The sequence below is a fragment of the Glandiceps talaboti genome, chromosome 4, assembly GCF_964340395.1.
Source record: "Glandiceps talaboti chromosome 4, keGlaTala1.1, whole genome shotgun sequence".
Taxonomy (NCBI): Eukaryota; Metazoa; Hemichordata; class Enteropneusta; family Spengelidae; genus Glandiceps; species Glandiceps talaboti.
Genome location: NC_135552.1, coordinates 24,901,704 through 24,922,221, shown reverse-complemented (window position 1 = coordinate 24,922,221; position 20,518 = coordinate 24,901,704). Strand labels below are relative to the sequence as shown.

The 20,518-nt window shown below is 35.9% G+C and overlaps 1 protein-coding gene across 3 annotated transcripts in view; it reads left to right on the top strand.

Moving 5' to 3' along the window:
• Nucleotides 1–20,518, top strand: part of LOC144434454 (PDF receptor-like) — a 95,267-nt gene that overhangs the window by 53,068 nt on the left and 21,681 nt on the right. For 2 of the 3 annotated variants that reach the window (XM_078122905.1, XM_078122903.1), the window contains exon 2: nt 2,134–2,252. In XM_078122905.1, the coding sequence (XP_077979031.1) occupies nt 2,192–2,252 (61 nt within the window). In that variant the 5' untranslated portion in view covers nt 2,134–2,191. Of the gene's footprint in view, nt 1–1,927; nt 2,040–2,133; nt 2,253–20,518 lie in introns of those variants that run through there. The other variant, XM_078122904.1, reaches the window with a different exon arrangement.

Below are 20,518 nucleotides of genomic sequence, written 5' to 3'. Positions count from 1 at the left end.
CGTCTCATATCAGAAGTAATATTTCACGTTTAACGTCATCAAGAATGATGGATCTGGACATAGGTATATGAGAACTATGAGGAATGGAGAGGGACAGGTACTACTATATAGAAATCGGATTTCTGCAATGCCAATCCTATCATTTATAGTGGCTGTTCTTGCTGTTTATCATGTGGATTTCAATTGCCTGAGAACATGGACCATATAATCTTTGTAGGGTTTGTGCCAAAACAGTATAAAAGTTTACAAGTACTCCTACTTCTATCATGGTATTTATTCTACTTCCTTATCTTAGACCAAATCTCACGTCTTACGTATGGTAAGATGATTATCCGACTGAGGGGGTAATTCCAACAGTTGTAATTTGTTATTACATCTAATCGAACCCCATTCCAACTTACTTTCTGTCAAGTCTCATTCACGTAACCTGTCATCTGTAATTGTGTAACTGAAAAGGATGAGTGAGACATTGCCAGGCATAGAGGGATAGTAACGTCGGTTTAATGAATGTCATCAGTGTACTATTGTTGTCACCCTTTCAACAGTCACCCTCGTTTCACTTAAATATCACCGGAACAATTTTGATACATTTCTCCCGGGATATATATGTTTTCCTCAACACTCTCACAATAGTTACGTCACTGTTCGATTTGTAAGTTCCTTTAGTGTTTTTAATACACCCAATAAGCAAGATTTGTTGGATAAAATAAAGCAGCTTAATGGCTCTATCGCAACCTATGCCATGAACTCATTGCCCTATAACCTAATAAGGTGATTAGGATTTCAATATGCTTTGTGACAGTGTAACACTGACAGTTCTAGATGTGATGAGACTTGACAGTTCTTGGTAATACATCACAAAGTACTTAAATTTGAAACTTTCTTCTTTAGGCTATTTACTAGTGTTTGAACATTCTCTGTTTAATCAAAAGTGATTTTTTTTGTACTTGTGTGATTGACAGCTCCCGTGCTTCCGATGTTTCTGAGCTTGAAAAAACACTGTGCTACATATACATACAGTTCGCATTCTTGTTAAACGATAGCCCCATCGCAAATACTAAACTTGAAGTTGCAATTTGCTGTACCATTTATTATTCAATATTCTATGCAATAGCCATTGCCCAATAACAGGAGGAAGGTTCTGTGTTAGTGCAGGAAGAAACCGGAATACCGGGAAAACCGGCGTTGTTCATTTGAGTCAAACTGAACGACGCTCTTCTTACTAAGTACTTACAGCGTGGCAAATTTAATACAAACCCAGAATGGGTTCAAACCCCGACCGTAGTGGTAAAAGGCAAGTGGTTTAGCCACTCGGCCATCGACAAGCCCTAACTGTGAAAAACTAAATTGTCCACAATATCTTTTCGATTATTTTATTACGTCGAAAATAGAAATCTCTTAAAACGACATTTTGACATTGTCCTAGCTGTCCACAATTGCAATATACTAAAAACTCCTTTACATGTAATACTGTTGGTTTAATAATGAAATACTCTGCGAGTCTAGCAAGTTGTCATTTTCAACTCGAGAATTCCAACCTTAGCGAGTGGTTTATTAGAGACATCTCTTTGCAACATCATTAGTAGTTGTTATTTGTCAAAGAATGTGGCGCTATATCAAATCTCAGAGTACTGCTGAATACTAACAATAGGCGGTCGTAGTCGACTGTCGTTCTCTGCATTATCAAAATATCCAATGTAATACAGTGCTACACTTTAAGCAGAGTTTTGCGCATGCGCTCTTATCTCCCAATGAAGACCCAACGACCGCCCAGTTACTGTATTTGCGTATATGCGGTGATAACATTATTTGTATATACAGATGATGTGTATTGTACAGAACATTCCCAGATAACGGACACGGTCTGCGGCATTTAGAACCGAAATTCGCCAGTGGCATAATATGTTGTTGGATCTCCTATAAGACACTCTGTTCTAACTCGTCACATTCAGTCGGTGCACAGCTGACGACCTGGCGGCCACGCTATAACGACGTAGCCTTGCTAAATCATTTTCGCTAACTTATCGTCAATTGAATAGGTACAGCTTACGGAGTTAGATGGATTTTCTTTACTGGATATTCAAGTCTATTTTATTCAATTATCGAGTCTGACCTTATCGTTTTTGTTAACAGAGACTCATATTGGTTGAACTGTTGAAGGCTTGTGTCGAGGTCTATACATATTGGCAGGATGGCCACAACCAAAGAAGCCTGCCTGGATCAGCTGGCTCCGAACAATTTGACTACGAATGGTAAGATGATGACATATATACTTGTTAGTTGATCTGTACATTCAATTAATGTAACTCAGCACTTTGCTAAGGGAAGATATCCTCACCTGTTATGAAATTTAAAAAAATACGTTATAAAGTGTATGATATTGGTTATTCAGTACATCAAACACAAGATCCGTTTAGTGTCAGTATTGCAAGCGCCGTGAACTCGATTATTGAACAACATTATATCTGAACAAAAGTATGGTTTATATATGTGTGAATTTGGATATCCTCTGAATAAAACAGAAATGGCATATCAGGGTTTCATTCTCTCTTACATTTGAAAGTCGTAGTCAGAAGAACATTCAATTCAACGAAAACATTTTGTTTCTGTTTTAATGCCGGTCTCTTAGCATGTTGTATCTTAAAATGCATGTCACGTGAAAGTGAGCTCGTTCTGGTAGGTCATGCAAAAAAAAAAGTGCTTACAGGGTAAAGTAATCATACGCGTAATAACCAAAGAGTTTACTACGATATAATTGGCAAGAAAGAAGGCAATTTTCGTGCAATGATGACTATGGATGTATACTCTGTGAACGTGTTGTTAGTATCTACCTGCTGAAACATATTTCTTTGACCGACCGGCAACGCATTTTTTTCAAACCCCCGTCGATGTAGCTGAATATAATTGTTTTGTTGACGACGCTGGGGAAGTTGATCCATTGTGTAGCATTAGTTGTCGTGTTTCAATTCGCCCGAAAGACTAGTGTATCCGAAAACATAACAAGGGTTAAAATGTCACGGAACACTCCTTCAAAGGAACACAAAGAAATGTACACCATGGAAGCCCTATAAATGCGTAATGTATATGTCGGATAATCATAAAGGTAAAGTGTGAGGACAGTTTCCGATTGTGGTTGAATGCTAACAGACGTTGTTTCGAAGGGTGAGTGGGGGTGGTGCGGGTGGTAACAAAATAAAGACAATATTGTTGCGAATGCTTGACAAATATTATTTGTCATGACATGAAAAGCAAAGAAAAACATAAGAAATCTAACCGAAGAATCTAATCACGTTTGTAGTCAAGACGACTGGCGTTCTGATCGATGCAAGGAATACTACATCAAAGCAGTTGATCGATCGAAGGGTGAAATTTATTGGTCGGTGATCAATAATTTTTTTTCAGTTTATAGGGTATCCCTTGAACGAAGACATGAATTATATGTAAATCGATAGACCGGTCGGTAAATTGGTCGAGGTTGATTCATTGATCAATTGACCAAGAATCGATTTCGAACGATGATTATTCCTTTCATATATTGCCGAAATATGCATTAATAAAATTCTGACAGTTTGGCAAATAGTGACAAATAATACATCAAAGTAACAAATTCCCTGTTTAAAGCGTTTTTATAAATTTGTTTAAGCAACTTCAATGTGAGTGGAGTAAGCTTATGTTGGTTCGTACGTACATCCACGAGAGCCCGGCACGAGAGTTGAAATCTCGAATCAGACATTGTAAAGCCTCGCTTTCCGATCGTAGCGTTGGCCCATATACAATACAAGCTGTCGACCACAAACAGATTACAGTGATATCCCGTATCTGCATAAGATATGCGTCACTTGTTCTCATTTTCACATGTGTATCGACTAGCCGGCGAATATCGTGTTATGCAAAATCTTTGTCATGTCTCCCCGATCAATTTAACACACGGAAATCTGATGAGTGAGATAGTACTGGTCGATTACACGTTACAAACCTGTCGTTTTCCGACAAAATAATTCTAAGGTAGTAGTACGTTTTTTCAGTGCTGAAAGTGGATCACACTATTGTTTGCAAGTACAACATTAATATAAAAAACTATCATATGTTTTTGTTTGTATTTTAAAAGAAAATTCTACCTGTAACTCAATTCAGCTGTTGTCATTGTAAAGCCTGTGTCAATTATCATATCAAATACTGTCAACTGGCTTACACCTGTGATCGATAGTTCGATATTGCTAACTCACTCAACTCTCGCGTATAATTAGTCGTCTGCAAAAGCTGTGCGCGGGAAAGGAGATACCGTGTGACAACCCTCCGGGTAAGATTTCTATCGTGTGCGAAAAGGAATAGCAGTGACGCCAGTTATCATCACGTTTTACACTGGTCTAGTAACACGTTTGATATATTAAGTCATGCAAACCTTTAGTTATGTTTCTCCAGTTTTTCTGAGGCCTTGATACGTTTATTCTAGCCAGTCGATGTATGTTTTATCTAAATATGGCTGCAAGGAGTCGACGATTACTATTTGTGGGTTGTCCATCCATCAAAATATACTTGGTTAATTCAAAATAGCATTAATCACTCTATACAATTAAAACTCTGTGAATGTCACTTTAACTATACTTCCTATTCTAAATTGACACGTCTACTAAATTATACCTGCAAATTTGATACCCGCGTTACATTATTTTAAAATAAACCTGCATCAAGTGATTTGGAGATAGTTAAAATCGCATCTGTTTGGAATGGCTTTATCGATATAGAATGGTAAAGGTGAAACCTGTACATAATTCTATGACTAATGCACCATTTATCATGCTTCCAAATTGGTAATGTAATCCATGGTAAATTTAAGTCGTATGCCATGTGCATTAACTTGCCGACACCCAAATGATGATGATTTACACCTCGCGTCATGGAGTTCTAGAGTTACAGAAAATATGTCTCAAAGGTTTCACATACAGAATGATGAAGACGACGTCTTACATCCCTGAAAAAAAGTTGCAAGATAAGAACGGTTAATAAAGATAGCGAAATTACACCATGATTTATTAAAAACAACAACAACAACAACAACAACAACAACAACAACAACAACAACAACAACAACAATATTTTCGATCCCTAAACTTGAAAGTCGCCTGTATGTTTTATTAGTGTATACGATGTATCACCGGCTTCTCTTTCTTACTTCTTCCGCCCTCTCCATCTCTCTGCCGCCTACCCCCTTTCTCTCTCTTTATCCGCTGTCTGCCTCTCAATCTATTAGTTTGTCTGTCTGTCTGTCTGTCTGTCTGTCTGTCTGTCTGTCTGTCTGTCTGTCTGTCTGTCTGTCTGTCTGTATGTATGTATGTCTGTCTGTCTGTCTGTATGTCTGTCTGTCTGTCTGTCTGTCTTAGTTGTAGCCGACATGTTGGTGTTTCACACATGTCATACTTGTGGTATTATTATGCAAGCATGATGATGATGTATGGGCTGTATACAAGCCTCTCATATATTTCATAATATTTATGTAAGTTTATGTAAGCATATCGTATGTGACAACTTACTCTAAACATCAGTAATATGGTACTGGTATGGTTCATCTGACAAGTGATAATACTTCTCGTGTTCAAGTCCCCTTGGGCCAGTCATCAGACTTCAAGGTAATAGTTACAATAAAAATGAAACGGATGGACCTACCATTGTGTTTAGGAGCTCAGTAAGCCAAAAGGTCAAACAAACTGTTATAGCTACTACAATTTTTGTCACGTTTTAGACATTTTATAGTCACATCTGCAATGCACACTTCCGTTGATGTTATGTATAGATGTAGTTAATAGTACGAGTTGAGGGATTGTAAATATTCAGTTATCACCGTACTCGTGTACATCAGGTATACACTTCAGCATTGGAGCAAAAGCTCGCCAAGACACGTTAAAATAAATGAGAGATATAAATAGTTTTAATTAAGAGTTCGTGTTTGCAGCGTACAGCACTCGATCAAGACAAACGGCATGTAGTCTTTATTATTAAAAAAAACCAATACCATAAATTCCCCTATAACCGCCAAAATTAAACTTACAATAGCGAAGGAATTGCTCAGTTAAATGCAACTATCTAGGATTTCCCCATTCATCGTTTACGCGTGACTCTCCAATGAACCTATTCCTGCGTAGACCTTGGGATGTGTTTGTCTGAGTGACACTTGGCCAACCCCGCTGATATTATGAGGGTGTTGATGAATAACGCAAACGCTGAGGTGACGACCATTCAATCTAACGAGCGTTGACAATGATAGGTTGTCTGCTCACCTCTGCCTTTTATCGGCGAGTCAAAAACATTCGTAGGTGAGAATAAAGTGCAATGAATGCAGGTTTTAACAAATAACTCTTCACGCAATGCGAGAAAGCTATTAGACAATGTCTATACAATAAAGTGCATGGCAGGATAGCTTTACAAGGATATGTGCACTGCCATGTTGTGATGGTTTTGCAGACAAGTAGAATGAGACCCTCGCGACGATCACATTCAATTCTGTACTTAGTTGATTCAGGGTTCTCCATTTAGTTGCCCACTGTTTAGCATAAAAACCATAGGAATTATTCCGTTTCCAATGAACTGAATTTGACTACACGACATGGTTTCGTATTCGAATGCTGAAAGCCACAGTGATGGACAGTCATGTGTGTAACAACTGTTGTTGTATTCTATACCCATGTCGCCAAAGGCCATATCACGACATATTATTCGTTTCAAATTTGACGTCAGATGCTTTTTATGTATCCTAGCAACCACTGTAAGCGAGAAAAGCAACCAATGTAAGAGAGGGAAGGGTATAATTTGAACGTTATTATTAGACTCGTAAATAAAAACATCTTTCACGCCAAAAATCTGAATATCGTACAGAAGTTACCCTAAATTGCTGAAGTTGCTCACTGTTTGATTCGGGTTAGATTGTTGAATTACTACTGACGATGTGCACACATTGTGTCGGACTATAATTTCAATAGTGAAAGTGTAGTCGTTTATGAAAAGATATATGCATGATATAGTATCAAGGGAATTGGAGTAATTCTGAACAGACAGTCGGGTAATTCATTCGGTATTGAGTGCAACTTTCCTCCTTGTCTAATGGGGTTTAGCTAGTAGTTGTATTACTTTGAGACTTCAATGTATTCCCTATAGCTCCCTCGACGTATGGTTAGTCGTTAACAGGATAAAGAGCGCGGGCTCTTTCCCTTTAAAAAGTGTCTTTGCGGCTGTGATCAGATTCACATGACCTTATAACTCTTCGGAGTCCAGCTAACACGAAATGCAATGTGTAAGTTTTGGTTTTCAGCGAAGGCTATGTCGTCGTGTTTCCGAAAAGTTCACATGCACTGGCATTGTTTGATGATGGCTGAACAATAGCAGAAACCACCACTGTGTTAATTTGTTAACATGATTCTCGTAATATAACAGTCAATTGTGGTCCATCAGGCCATCGCACGCGAGTGTAAATAACGTTCACTCCTAGTCCCAACCTTCTATCGACTTCAAAATTACTCACGTTTAAAATTAAGAGAAAGGCAACTGTAATCTTGATAGTAGAAAAAGTCATGTGTTAAAACCTTCAGGAATACAATTTCTTCACATACATTATATAGGGCGATGTAATTATATTCACTTTAAAACCAGACTGTATTTGAAAATAATTGACTTTTCTTCCAAATTCTGCGAAACAAAGCTTTTCATAGGAAGCGGTTGACAGTTGTTCGATAAACAACATAAATAGTTTATCAATGGGTCACAATATACCTCGTGTATTGACAAGATTAGATAGAGATGAAATATATTTTAAGGTCTGCCGATTTGGTTGAATTGGAAAAAATGATCTGGATGCCGCTGTTATCTTTAAAACAACAAGATAAATCTTTTCTAGTGTAATAACTATAATTTATTCACTCAAGGCATACAATAACTGTACACACAATGTTCAGATAAGTGAGAGAATATCTTTTCGAGAATTCAAAATGTAAAAATAATCACAGCAGCTATACATACACAATCATGCACAAATCATTTCCAAAGTGAAAGCTTAATCAATATGAATCAAGCATCTCTCCACTGTTATCATATTTTAGTTTAGATGTAGTTTATTAAACGTTTGTTCATTGCGTGTATTCAGCCGTCCGTTTCCTGTCAAAATGAAATAATTATTTCTGCGAGATATAATACAAATCAGTTATGTATTTTCCCAGTCATTTCAGGTTAAAGAAAGACAAGTACGCTTTCTTTATTGATTTTCCGTGTTTTCCCAGGCATGTCTTTGTATCAATACAATGCCATAAATTTGTTATTGTCGTGTCCTCTTAAAAAGGCTATCATGAAAAACTGACTACTCGGCGTTAGTGCAGCGTGAGCTCCCCTTAACGCAAATAAATCGAGGTTTGAATGCCCTAATATGCCCAAATAAAGCTGCCTTAGAGTGAATACACCCGTAGGGTATCACTACGTTTCACAGGATATTACATAGCTGGTCATAGCTAGCAAATCGCCTCGCCTTATTACTGACTGACTGATAACTAAATGTTTCACACACAGATTGAATCGGCATATTTTATTTCCACACAATGATTGAACTCGTGTCTTCATCTAACTAAAGGACTAACTTTCGTAGTTTTCTTGATATCTTTAAGGATTGGGAAAAGCACACTTTTGAATTACGTCAAAATATTGTTTCTGCTATAATATTAATTTCTGAAACGAATGCCATAAATAAATACTAACAAAACGTTTCCGGTTTAATAAAACCGTTACGTCGACATCACGTGCATGGTTTTAATTTAATGACAAGAATTTCGTATCGCCAAGGACTGTTACATCCACTGTAAAAACAGACGAAATGGGCACAGCTGCAACAAAACAAAATGGCACACCATGACCAAAACAGAAGGATGATTTAAAAAAAACCTCATAAATTTAACAAACCCTCAATGAAAACTATATAAATTTTGCATTCAATGCACACAGGAATGGCAATAGTGTAGAGTAAATATTATAAAATATAATCATGTCTACATTATTAATATACAAGAAAACAGGTAATAATCCAACCTTGGGCGGTCAGATTTCAATTCCTTACCCCTAGCCGTCTGTCTTTTCTCTGTAACGACCACGATACAGTGGTTAAAGATAGCATTTCAGATGTTTAATAGCAATCAGTGAATAAATATATGACAATCAAACCGTTCATTGTATGACTAACACAGGTTAAAATAGTCCATTTGGATTATCACCCAATGCCATGAATACCACGAATACATACGAGACTTGTCCTGTTAACTAAGTTAAGCCTACGTTGAGAGTTTGATTTCACAGAGGAATTGCTTCCCGTCAAATAGTAATATATGTCTTATAACATTCCATTGAGGAATATTAGATGAAGACGAAACTGCCATTGGTAGTGGTTTGAACCATCTGATGTTATTATCAATGACGTTTACATTTGATGACTTGGCAGGAAATAGGGAATTGTAGAATATCAAATCAGATTAGACGTAGGTGTTTGACATCATCTTCAATTATTCGAATTCCGTACTGTTAGATGGGGTGGTCATCAACACTCCAGACATGTATTACGCCAACATCCACGTCTGTCTGTCTGTCTGTCTGTCTGTCTGTCTGTCTGTCTGTCTGTTTGCCTGCCTGCCTGCCTGCCTGCCTGCCTGCCTGCCTGCCTGTCTGTCTGTCTGTCTGTCTGTCTGTCTGTCTGTCTGTCTGTCTGTCTGTCTGTCTGTCTGGCTGTCTGTCTGTCTGTCTGTCTGTCTGTCTGTCTGTCTGTCTGTCTGTCTGTCCGTCCCTCTGACTATCTAGATATATCGATCCATCATCCATCTATCGAGCTATTATATCCTCACGATCTATTTATAGACAGGAAATCATTTAGAAACGTAAGGATGTGTATGAACAACTTTATAGTCGCATCATAGAAAGATGTATCATTATGCTAAGATGGCAAAAAAAATCCATGATTTTCATGGAGACCCATTGATATGAGGAAATATTACTTTAAATTTCACTTTAAAATGTTACATTTATATCTTCTCTCATGCATCTTTACTACATTAAATCCCAGTCAGCAATTTGAACAGTTAGCATTTCCAGCCAGCCAAAAGAGACGCGCACACCAAGGGGCATCCTTCTGTAAAGTCATAAAGTATATTTTATTACCCAGTAAAAGCGGTCTTGCTGTGTCTAATCTCCCTAAATTTACCTCGATAGATACTTTCCATGCTTTCTATTAGACAGTATGTAAGGGTTGAATTTCAATGGTAGGTCAGTATTATTAATATCTCTTTACGGAAATGCAGACCTTCAAGCCTTTCCATTTCCTCATCTTAAAGTGGATAACGTTTCTTAATTCAATTGTAATTATACTTCATATTATTTTTTATCTGCACAAGAGAAGTGTCATGCATTATATGTTATCCTTGGTCTATAGTACTCTATACTAGTACAGCCTGTGTATTGGCCCATGAAGTATTAATGAAGCGAATTATTGTTACTTATTGTTACAATGCTTACTGTCTTTATAACTCACAGTATATTACTAATTTAGAGAAAAAAACAAATAAAGCAATGAAATATTGTTATGTTATGCGTTATCTGTTTACTGAAATTATATTTCAGGTTATGACGTCACCACAGTTTTCTGACAGTTCACTGCATATTTATCAAAACAACTTCTCCAATGACGCACGTATATGTATAACAATACAGCCATAACAGAATCAGCATGCACTTGGATTAGACGAGATATCAACTTCGGTGACGCACACAGGGTTTTAGATTGCATCCACTTGCATGCACTTTGGATTATATTCGATATCATGTTCAGTCAAACTGCACACAAGGTTTTATATTACAGCCTTTATAGGATGAGCATGCAATTTGGATTGGATTCGACCATGTTCAATCAAACTGCACAAGTGTTTTCTATTACAGCCATTATAGGATGAGCATGCAATTTGGATATCATGTTCACTCATCAAACTGCACACAAGGTTGTTTTATATCACAACCTTTTCAGAATGAGCATGCAGTTTGGATTGGATTCGATCATGTTCAGTCAAACTGCATACAAATACAAGGTTTTATATTACAACATTTACAGAATGAGCAAGCAGTTTGGATTAGAGTCCGTATCATGTTCAGTGAGACTGGCCAAATTGTATTATGTTCATATAGATACATTAGAAATAACCGGTTATTATTTCATAGCATGAGATAGTTATCTCGTTTAGTATAGTTTCATGACTATTCCCATACTATTCCCATACTCAGTAAAGCAATGACTACGAGAATTTTGGCCAAAAATCGACATGTCTGTCTTCTTAAATCACGAAAATACCGTCGTTATTGGACGTAGAAGTTTAATACTCACCTGTATTTTAGACTGGGCACAAACATTTTGTATTTACATCATCTCCACGCATGCGCTCTTAAGAGAAAGTCGGGAGCAGAATGCTCACGTCCAGGTGCACACATGAGGAAAAATTTCACGCGAGGCCAACAATATAAAACATGCTAGATATTTTACTCATGGCTACAAGTGACCAAATTATCATTAAATGTTGCCCGCACACAAGAGGAATCGGTGCGAGGAAATTGCCAGGAGTGAAATTTCGCTCAGCTGATTCCTCTAGTGTGCACCGGGCTTTAGGCATTCTGACATCATTTTTGCATTCAAATTACAATATTACATTTTGTAGTACAGCACCTTGAAAATACAGCTCAAACTATAAACTGGTTTGACCTCTTTTCATTTCAGTATAGATATGTACAAAGTATACAATATCTGGTAACGTTTAAGAACAAAACCCATCAGTTATGGACAATAGCAATGACACATAAAACGCATGCATGGTCGGTCAAAGAGAAATGCTCAGTCGAGCAGAACAGAAACGATTATTATAAGGTTTCTGAAACTCGTTATTAGCACGTTCGTGCTGCTAGGGTCCCATATGATTATGCAGGTCACGAGGAATTATTCCCAGAATAAGTGAGATACGAGATACAACATCGTATAAACGTATAGCATACTAGTATAGCGCAGAGTTAGTAACATGAGGTATGTCCTCTGATCCAGTTTTAAGATAAAATACCAGTATATCTTCATCGGCATACTAAGGGAATAATACATTTGATACTGGAAAGTCAACGTTACATAAAAATGATTCTACTTCAGACAGGGAAACTAATTAATATAATTAGGTCTAATTAGCTAAATTAATCTGAATTTGACATGCCACGGTTCTATTGGTTCTTTTCAATTGTTTATAATGACGTCATAACGCAAAATCTTTTAACAAAACACTTAGGTTTGATATAGTTGACATGGATGATTGTATTGCTATGGTTACGTGGCGTTGCAACGCTTTGTTAGCGACTGTACCGGAAGACGTTAAATCAAGCTTTAGAGGAAATCAACAATTTACATGAAGTGTGACCTTATGAACAATTTAATGAAATGCATAGGAAATTTAATTTATTCCTAGGTACTGAATTTGCAATGTTTGTTTATTTCTACGTTCCCATGGCTACGATGACGTTTATATTGTGCATGTCTGATTTTTGTGGGTGAACATTTAAAAGAAAATATCAAATGCATTAATCTAGTACCTTGGTTGTAATAGAAAATTGAAACCAATCATATGCTGATAGGAAATTATAAGAAAATATCATGAAGTCGTTTTAATATTTTCAATGAACAATCTATAATATATTGAAGAGTTTATCTCTAAAAACCCATGTTTAAATTAGTGAAATTCTATAGCTATACTTTACCAGTCAAGATTTATTTTGATACTCACAAAGTGCCAAGGATTCAATTCCTTATAAATCAGTAAATGTATTAATGCCATTTCTTACTATTAGTGTCAGGTTTATTATTGAAAAGTGTTTTCGTGTCAAAGCAAGTAAATGGATGCTATAAACTAAAAACTACATAATTTGTAGACGATTAAGACTATTCAAAGCATCTGCCAGGGAAATTTAAAATTTCAACTAGTAGGCATCGCGTAGTACAGACATACAATTACACTTTTTAAGCGATCGCCTTTATGTTTGGATGAAAACGAGACATGAAAGTCAAAATATTATTTTTCGGACTAACATCAAATATGCGATATATAACGCAAGATAACTTTCATAAGGACTGTATGCTACGTGCGTTCCAATGGGCTTTTTAATTGTTTATTTCTCCGAATATCACTGAAATGTGTCGGAAATAATAGCATTTACTTTAGGCTTTTAAAAACATTACAAACAAAATATATTTTTCACGCATGCTACATGCAATTCCTCATACCATTTGTCTATTTCGAAAAATACTACCATAAACAGTTCAAGTTTGACACTCAGCGCAAAAATGTTACATGTATCGTTTTAGCTCCATCAAAAATAATATTCTCTAGAAATTGATATTCGGATTGCTTTGATATTTGGTGTACATGTGCCTTGCATGGAGTCTGTTCAGATTTGTTCATGTCAAGTTGATACGAATCATATTTCTATTTTTGGTGTATTTTGGGGCAGAACAAAACCATCCCCATAGCAACAGCCAAGTGGTGGTACATATTGCAAATATGATAAAATTGCTGGGTGGGCAAGTGAATAAATTCAAAAATGTATAGAAACCGTCCAGTGATGATGCATATTGCAAGAATACATACAGGGATTGGTAGGCAAGTAAATAAACATTCAAAAATGTAAAAGTATCTAGCAACGTGAACACGCCCACAACAACAGTCAAATGATGATGTACTTGCAAAGATATAAACATGGGTTGGGTAGGCATGCCGATAAATATTTTCAGGAATGATCCAATGTTAGCCTAGCAACAATACCACGCCCACAGCAACAGCCAAATTGTCGTGTATGTTGCAAAGATAACAACAAGATTGGTTACACAAGTGGATATATATCCAAGATAGCAAATACATGTCTACCTATAGCTAGCAAAAAGACCATGCCCATTGCAAGAACCAAATGATGGTGTATATGACTACAGGGGTAGCTAGGCAAGTAGATAAACATTTAAAAAATGATATATAGTCACCTGAAAGTGCACATAGCAACACTAAAATGATGTGCATATTGCATGAGTAACAACAAGGATATATTGGCATGTGGATAAACATTGTTTGTAAAGTATCACAAACTTTACAGTTGTGCTACTATACCATTGGCACTAGTTTTCTGGCAATGTGTCATCAGGGACACTCCATTGGCCGAAAAAAATATATTCCACCATATAGAACGACAACCATAGAAGTGAACAATTTTCATAGAATTAAGACATTACCTTTTGAGACCATAAGCTAATTGTCATGGGATATATATAATATATATATATATATATATATATATATATATATATATATATATATATATATATATATATATATATATATATATATATATATATATATATATGTTTTGTAGGTATGTTTTTGTCTAATTTTATTATAGGTGATATTAACCATGAATGTCGAACTAGTATGGTTATTCTTAATTGTAGCATAGTTTGAACTGTTTCTAGAAAAAGCTCACCTAATACAACATTTGAGGTTCACTTTGTCCATCTTCTGTACCATTTATGTAACAAAAATAAAATAACAGCGGAACTATTTCGACCGCTAGGTCGCTTGTTGTATCGTATACATCGTCAATGTTCCCCATAAAAAGGTTCTATGAAGAAATTGAACATGGCTGTGGAAGGTTTAAGCAAAGAATATATCTAGATGTGAAATATATCAGTGGACTTGCTATCAGGAATGTCTCAAACAACAACTTTGTAAAACAAAAAAAATTGCAATAATGTAGATTCTCCGAAACACCCCACCAAGTAGCTATTTACATGTCTCAAAAATAGAGGAAAAAATAAACATCATAGGATAGTCAAGATGTCGGAAGCTTTGATCCAGTCCAGTAATGTTAGCATTTCAATTACAAAATAGAAATTCTTTGTCCATTACACCTATCTAATTGATATACTTACTGTGTAACCATTAATGGCACACCTAATCTCCTACTGAAAGAATATACTTTGGCAATACGGTAAATTGCGGGAAATCCTCTCAACTTGTCCATTACGCTACAAAACAAGTTGTGCTAATGATGCTCTATATTGAAACCCCTTCCATTTCATACAATACGACTATAATCACTATTTTTAAGTCTTAAGAGCCGCCCCAAGAGTTCACCAACTTCACAATATATAGCTGTAGGCAAATTTACTTTATATTAGAGAACTGCTTCCAAGTGCTTGGATCAGTTTGCATTAACTATATACTAGTATACACATGCCAAAGTGTGAAATCCAATAGTGCATATGAAATAGTGCAAACAGTGTACAGTAGTACAAGTTTAATTCGCCATTAACATCGATGGTACTTCTTACAGGCACGCTTGGAATATATATATATACACACACGCACACATATATATTGATACTCGGTGAGTATCAATCTGCTAAGACAGTGCTCTATACGGCAGTGGCAGAGCGCAATAGTTTTGATAGTTCTGGAACTCTTTCTTGGTTGTAACTCGGAGTTTCGCGCATAGTGCGATCATCAGACAACTCAGAGTTGTCTTATATATATATATATATATATATATATATATATATATATATATATATATATATATATATATATATATATTATATGATTATATATGACTAAATTAAACTTCACTAAAATCATCAGTATATAAAAAGAGAATTTTCGAAGGTCGTTTAAAGTTTTAAGCTTTGCATACCTAAACGTTTCAATGACCCTTTTTGTGTTAAATTCCGGATGCTGATATCTATTTCAGGTGGCCACCATGACGGCCATTTGTCGATTTACTTGCTTATTCCGGTTTAAGATAAACATTCATTCCGAAGTTGGAGACAGATGCTATTTGTCGGTACTACCATGGAAATATTTCTCTTAACTATACAATGATAACAACAAAAGTAGTTGTATACTTAATATCGTAAGTCGATAGGCTAGATTAAAGGGAACAAAAGCTCAACAAGCCACGACGTAAAACATTATCCTACACAACAGGCGTTGTTTGAAAGTGGTGTTTATTTTTAATCACACCATATTTCATTGTGATAAAAGCGACTCGTTGTGTATGTAACAAGGCTGTGAAAAGCTGTGAAAAGTTTTAACACATCCGGTACATACTGCTTTGTGGGTTCATAAAAAGGATTTACCTTACATAAACAGAGTATCAATGATTTTTATAGACGGAGTTGACAGTACTATATATATACGAAAAACGTGTGAAACATGCAGAGTTAGACCCTGATGTGATCAGGTTTAGTTGACAACTACGTCTTTGTTTTATATGCAGGTATAATATTCCATCTCAATAGGAGACAGTTGGATATGTAGCAACAATATCATTTAGCATTTATAAAAAACCCCGAAATAATAAGTTAAACACAAAACAATTTAGCTTGAAATATCTTTCTAAGAACTAATCTTAATTATTGTTTGGTGAATCTTATGTGGAAATGTGAAATAAGAAATGTTGAACGTCCAATTGCCGAAAGCTTGCTTGAGCATTATGAAATATTAAATTTTAGTTTAACGAAAGAGGGTATGATGTGTTATCCGTTGTCCCGTTGAACGTCGTAGGCATATACAAGACCTGGATGAGTAAGCAAATTGGTCTTTGGATCTTAGAGCAAAAACAACTTACGAAAATAATCATTATGTTGACGAGTACTCGCAGATTGTTCTTGACCTACGTTTTAGCCTACTCAAGATATATCAGATTGGTTGTACTCCAAAGTGTAACTAAATGCTTCAATATAATAGTGAAAATGCAAAGCTCTGGCACGTAATGTAAACGTTGTGTTTGTCAAAGTCCCAACTACTTGCAGTGTTACAGTAGCTGATGGTCTATTAATGTCAATGTTTACGGAATAACACCAACCTAATGTTTTAGCATTCGTATCGACAATAATAATAATAATAATGTTGGGTTCTTATATAGCACTTTCCCACACCGTGCTCAAAGCGCTTTACAATTATTACCCCTGGCTCAGATCAGAACAGCACAACGGCCCTTTAGTCTTTCCTCAACTCCCCGGGAGCCATTTCAGCGCATACAGGATTAAAGCCTTCACATTGCAACCTACATCCTACCAGGTCCCCAATTATACAGCTGGGTTAACTGAGGCACAGTGGTGGTTCAAATCTTGCCCAAGGACTTTAACCACTCAGAAACAAACAGCAGGCATCGACAGGGCTCGAACCTGCAACCTGTAGATTCCAAGCCGGTCACGCTAACCATTCACCCATCATGACTCCACAATCATCACACCAACAATCTTCTGTTGTGGATTGAGATAAACCAAAACATTTTGATAAATGTTTGTTTTATATGTTTAATGCAGTTCTCTGAAAACAAAGTAACTGGCTATCCTACTGCCGGGTTAAAAGTTGTGATAATGAATGAATACCTCTGTCAGAAACGATTGTGTCCTTTGTGTATATGTGACAGTGATTATTATCGGGATATTCTATGTAAGTCGACACTCTTTCCTTCAAATCCAAAATATAAATGCATTTACAAACACTGGTTTCTTCTGTAGAAAAGGACTAAAGGGAATGAGATTTTGAAATAAAGATATGATTAAATTACAGCGATATTATCGATCTCTCAAAGACAATTATGACCAAACATTTTAATGTACGTATTACCATATGAGAAGACTTTCACTTAGAAAGGAAAACTATTGTAATATCCTTGTCTATTTGACATGAAGCATTGAATTTAAACCGACTTTATCGGGTTGTATTGGAATCTATGTAGACGATATTAGAGAAGTGATGTATCCAATAACCACTGGTTATCATTCATCTTCTTATCTGAATCACTAACGACAGAACACCTGTGCAAAATGCGAAGAGTCGGAAAATTAGAACGAGTTGAAGTATAGCACTGGGATGTTTGTAAAGTATAAGTAAAATATTCATCCGGGCTACACTCCCAAGACGATAATACATATATTTAAACCGATACATTAACCAGACTGGTAGTGATTTAACAATGGGAATAGATATAGACGGGTGACTATATATTTTAAAACAGACTTCGATTGAAAACACGCGGTTCATCTTCATATTCATCTCAATACACTCTGGTTTTTCAGACAAAGATATACAACTGCGCTTAGTGGAGACTCCGATCGTGATTGATTGTCTGCAGTTCTGTTGTCGTATAGCAAAGAAATAGTGAGGGGGTAATTAGATTGAATAAACACATGCTGTTTAAGGAAACCTAGCAATATTTAGTCAATCCAACCAACGAATTGATTGAAACACAAATCACAACACAAGGTAATATTAGAAAATTGATATTAATCACACGTTTTATCGTTTGATAGGATTAATCTAGATTTATACGTATTGCAGACCTAAAATATTATGTCATCTACGCATCTGCAATTTCAGGTCACTTCATGTCACATAATTATAAAATCATCATCATCATCATCATCATCGTCGTCGTCGTCGTCGTCGTCGTCGTCGTCGTCGTCGTTGTTGTTGTTGTTGTTGTTGTTGTTGTTGTTGTTGTTGTACAAATCTAACTTTCACGGATTATGTTTAAATTCGAGTTTGTGAGGTATATTTTGTTATATTTATTTAACAATTGATTGATTGATTAAAAACTGAACAGAATATATACGCCCTCATTTATTATTATTTACCATTTAGCTCATGCAAAGGCAACTAAAAACTAAAGCTTTTGTTGCGTTGATGCAACTACATTTTCTATTGTTAACTAAACTCGATTCTGTATTTTTGAACGTATAAACTAATAATGCCACCTTGACAGAAGGAATATCATGAAGCTGAAATGATGGAAGTTTGTTCGTGATATTTTCGTGATGGTCACCTTCATCCGAGAAATTCTTCAATTTACATACATTAATTGTACAATACAAAGTCTATCTTATATGATCGATAGTAACCGCTACTGTGAGTAGTATCTACATCAGGTTCTTTATTCGTGCCATTGATTTGTGTTCGTGTTTTTTAATATTCAGAACGTTGATGCTTATTACAAACCCTCTGTTGTCATTCTCGTTATCTGTAGCATAACTCTGCTAAAGGTCTCATTCTGATTTGATTTATTGTCGACCCTCGCCTCAAAGTGCACTTTATATGATGTTTATAAATGCTCGTCTTTGGACAATACAGGGATTACATTAATGAGACCAAGTCAATTAAAACGTTATAATAGCTATACAAATACTATGTCGATCATGACTGGCTATTGCAACGAATGAATGAGAATCCCCTGAAGGCAATAGGAATATCTACCTAAGAATAGTAATCATTTAATAATGCTAAAGCTAACCCTTTTACTCTCAGATTAATAACACAAGTGAATGCTTCGCTGATGAAAAGTATCTTTGAACAAACCCTTCAAATCCAATTTACATAACAGATATTAGATGTCAGTAGAAATTTATACAACGTTTGTTTATCTGAGCAGCCTTTGTACCTACAGGCAAATGAATTGTATTGATATCGGGAGGGTATAGCATTAATTGGATTCTAGATGCTCGTTCGCTGAAGTTATAAGAGTTTAACCTGATCACACGAAAAGATTATGATTTTACGACGTTCATGTATAGCCGTTGTTCGGACGGGGAATGCTTGTGCCGCGAGGATCGAATACCTATTATCCATTGTCGTCGCCGAGGATTGCCTTCAACGGAAATTAAACGTCCCAAGGCATCTTTACTCCTTCAAAATATCAAATGGTATTCTCGGTATTGAAATACACCCAACATCGATCTTAATAGAGATGGGCGAACAAACACCCCAAGAGATATCTCCCCTAAGATTAACCCAAAAATTGCAATTATTCACATCTTTTAATGTAAATCATATGTACTTCTGGACATTGGATTTCAAAACTTCGAAGTACGTACATTGAACGTACTGTTTATATCAAACTTTCTTATTGTGAAATGTTTGACATGGTGTACATATGTGTAGGTGTGTAATGATTCTTGATTAGAAACAAACAATAGTGTTAGTTACTATACCGAGATGAACGATAATTAAGGCCTCAGTTTAGAACTATGATTGAACATACTCACGTTCATTAGTGTCAATTAAAAGAAGTTATTAAACATAGCTGAATAATTTTATATTAATAATATTTCAGTCATTTGTGTATGTGAGTCAGCCATGCAAGGCTGTTATTTACAAAATGCTATATTCAATAATCATACTTTTCGAAGGGTGCATTGTTATAAATAGCCACTCTGGCTAGTCGTATCTATGGTAACGAAAACGATTCATTACGCCAGTCTCACAACTCAACATCTAATTTCAATGGTCTGTTATTTTGCATGATTTTTCAATATACATATAAACTTTCAATGGTATAATTAAGTGTATAAAGTGAGGTTCTTGAAGAGGTAGAGTGTACATAGTTCATGAATCTTCAGGGTTTGCCTTGGCGATTGTTGAAAAAGCACTGACCTTTT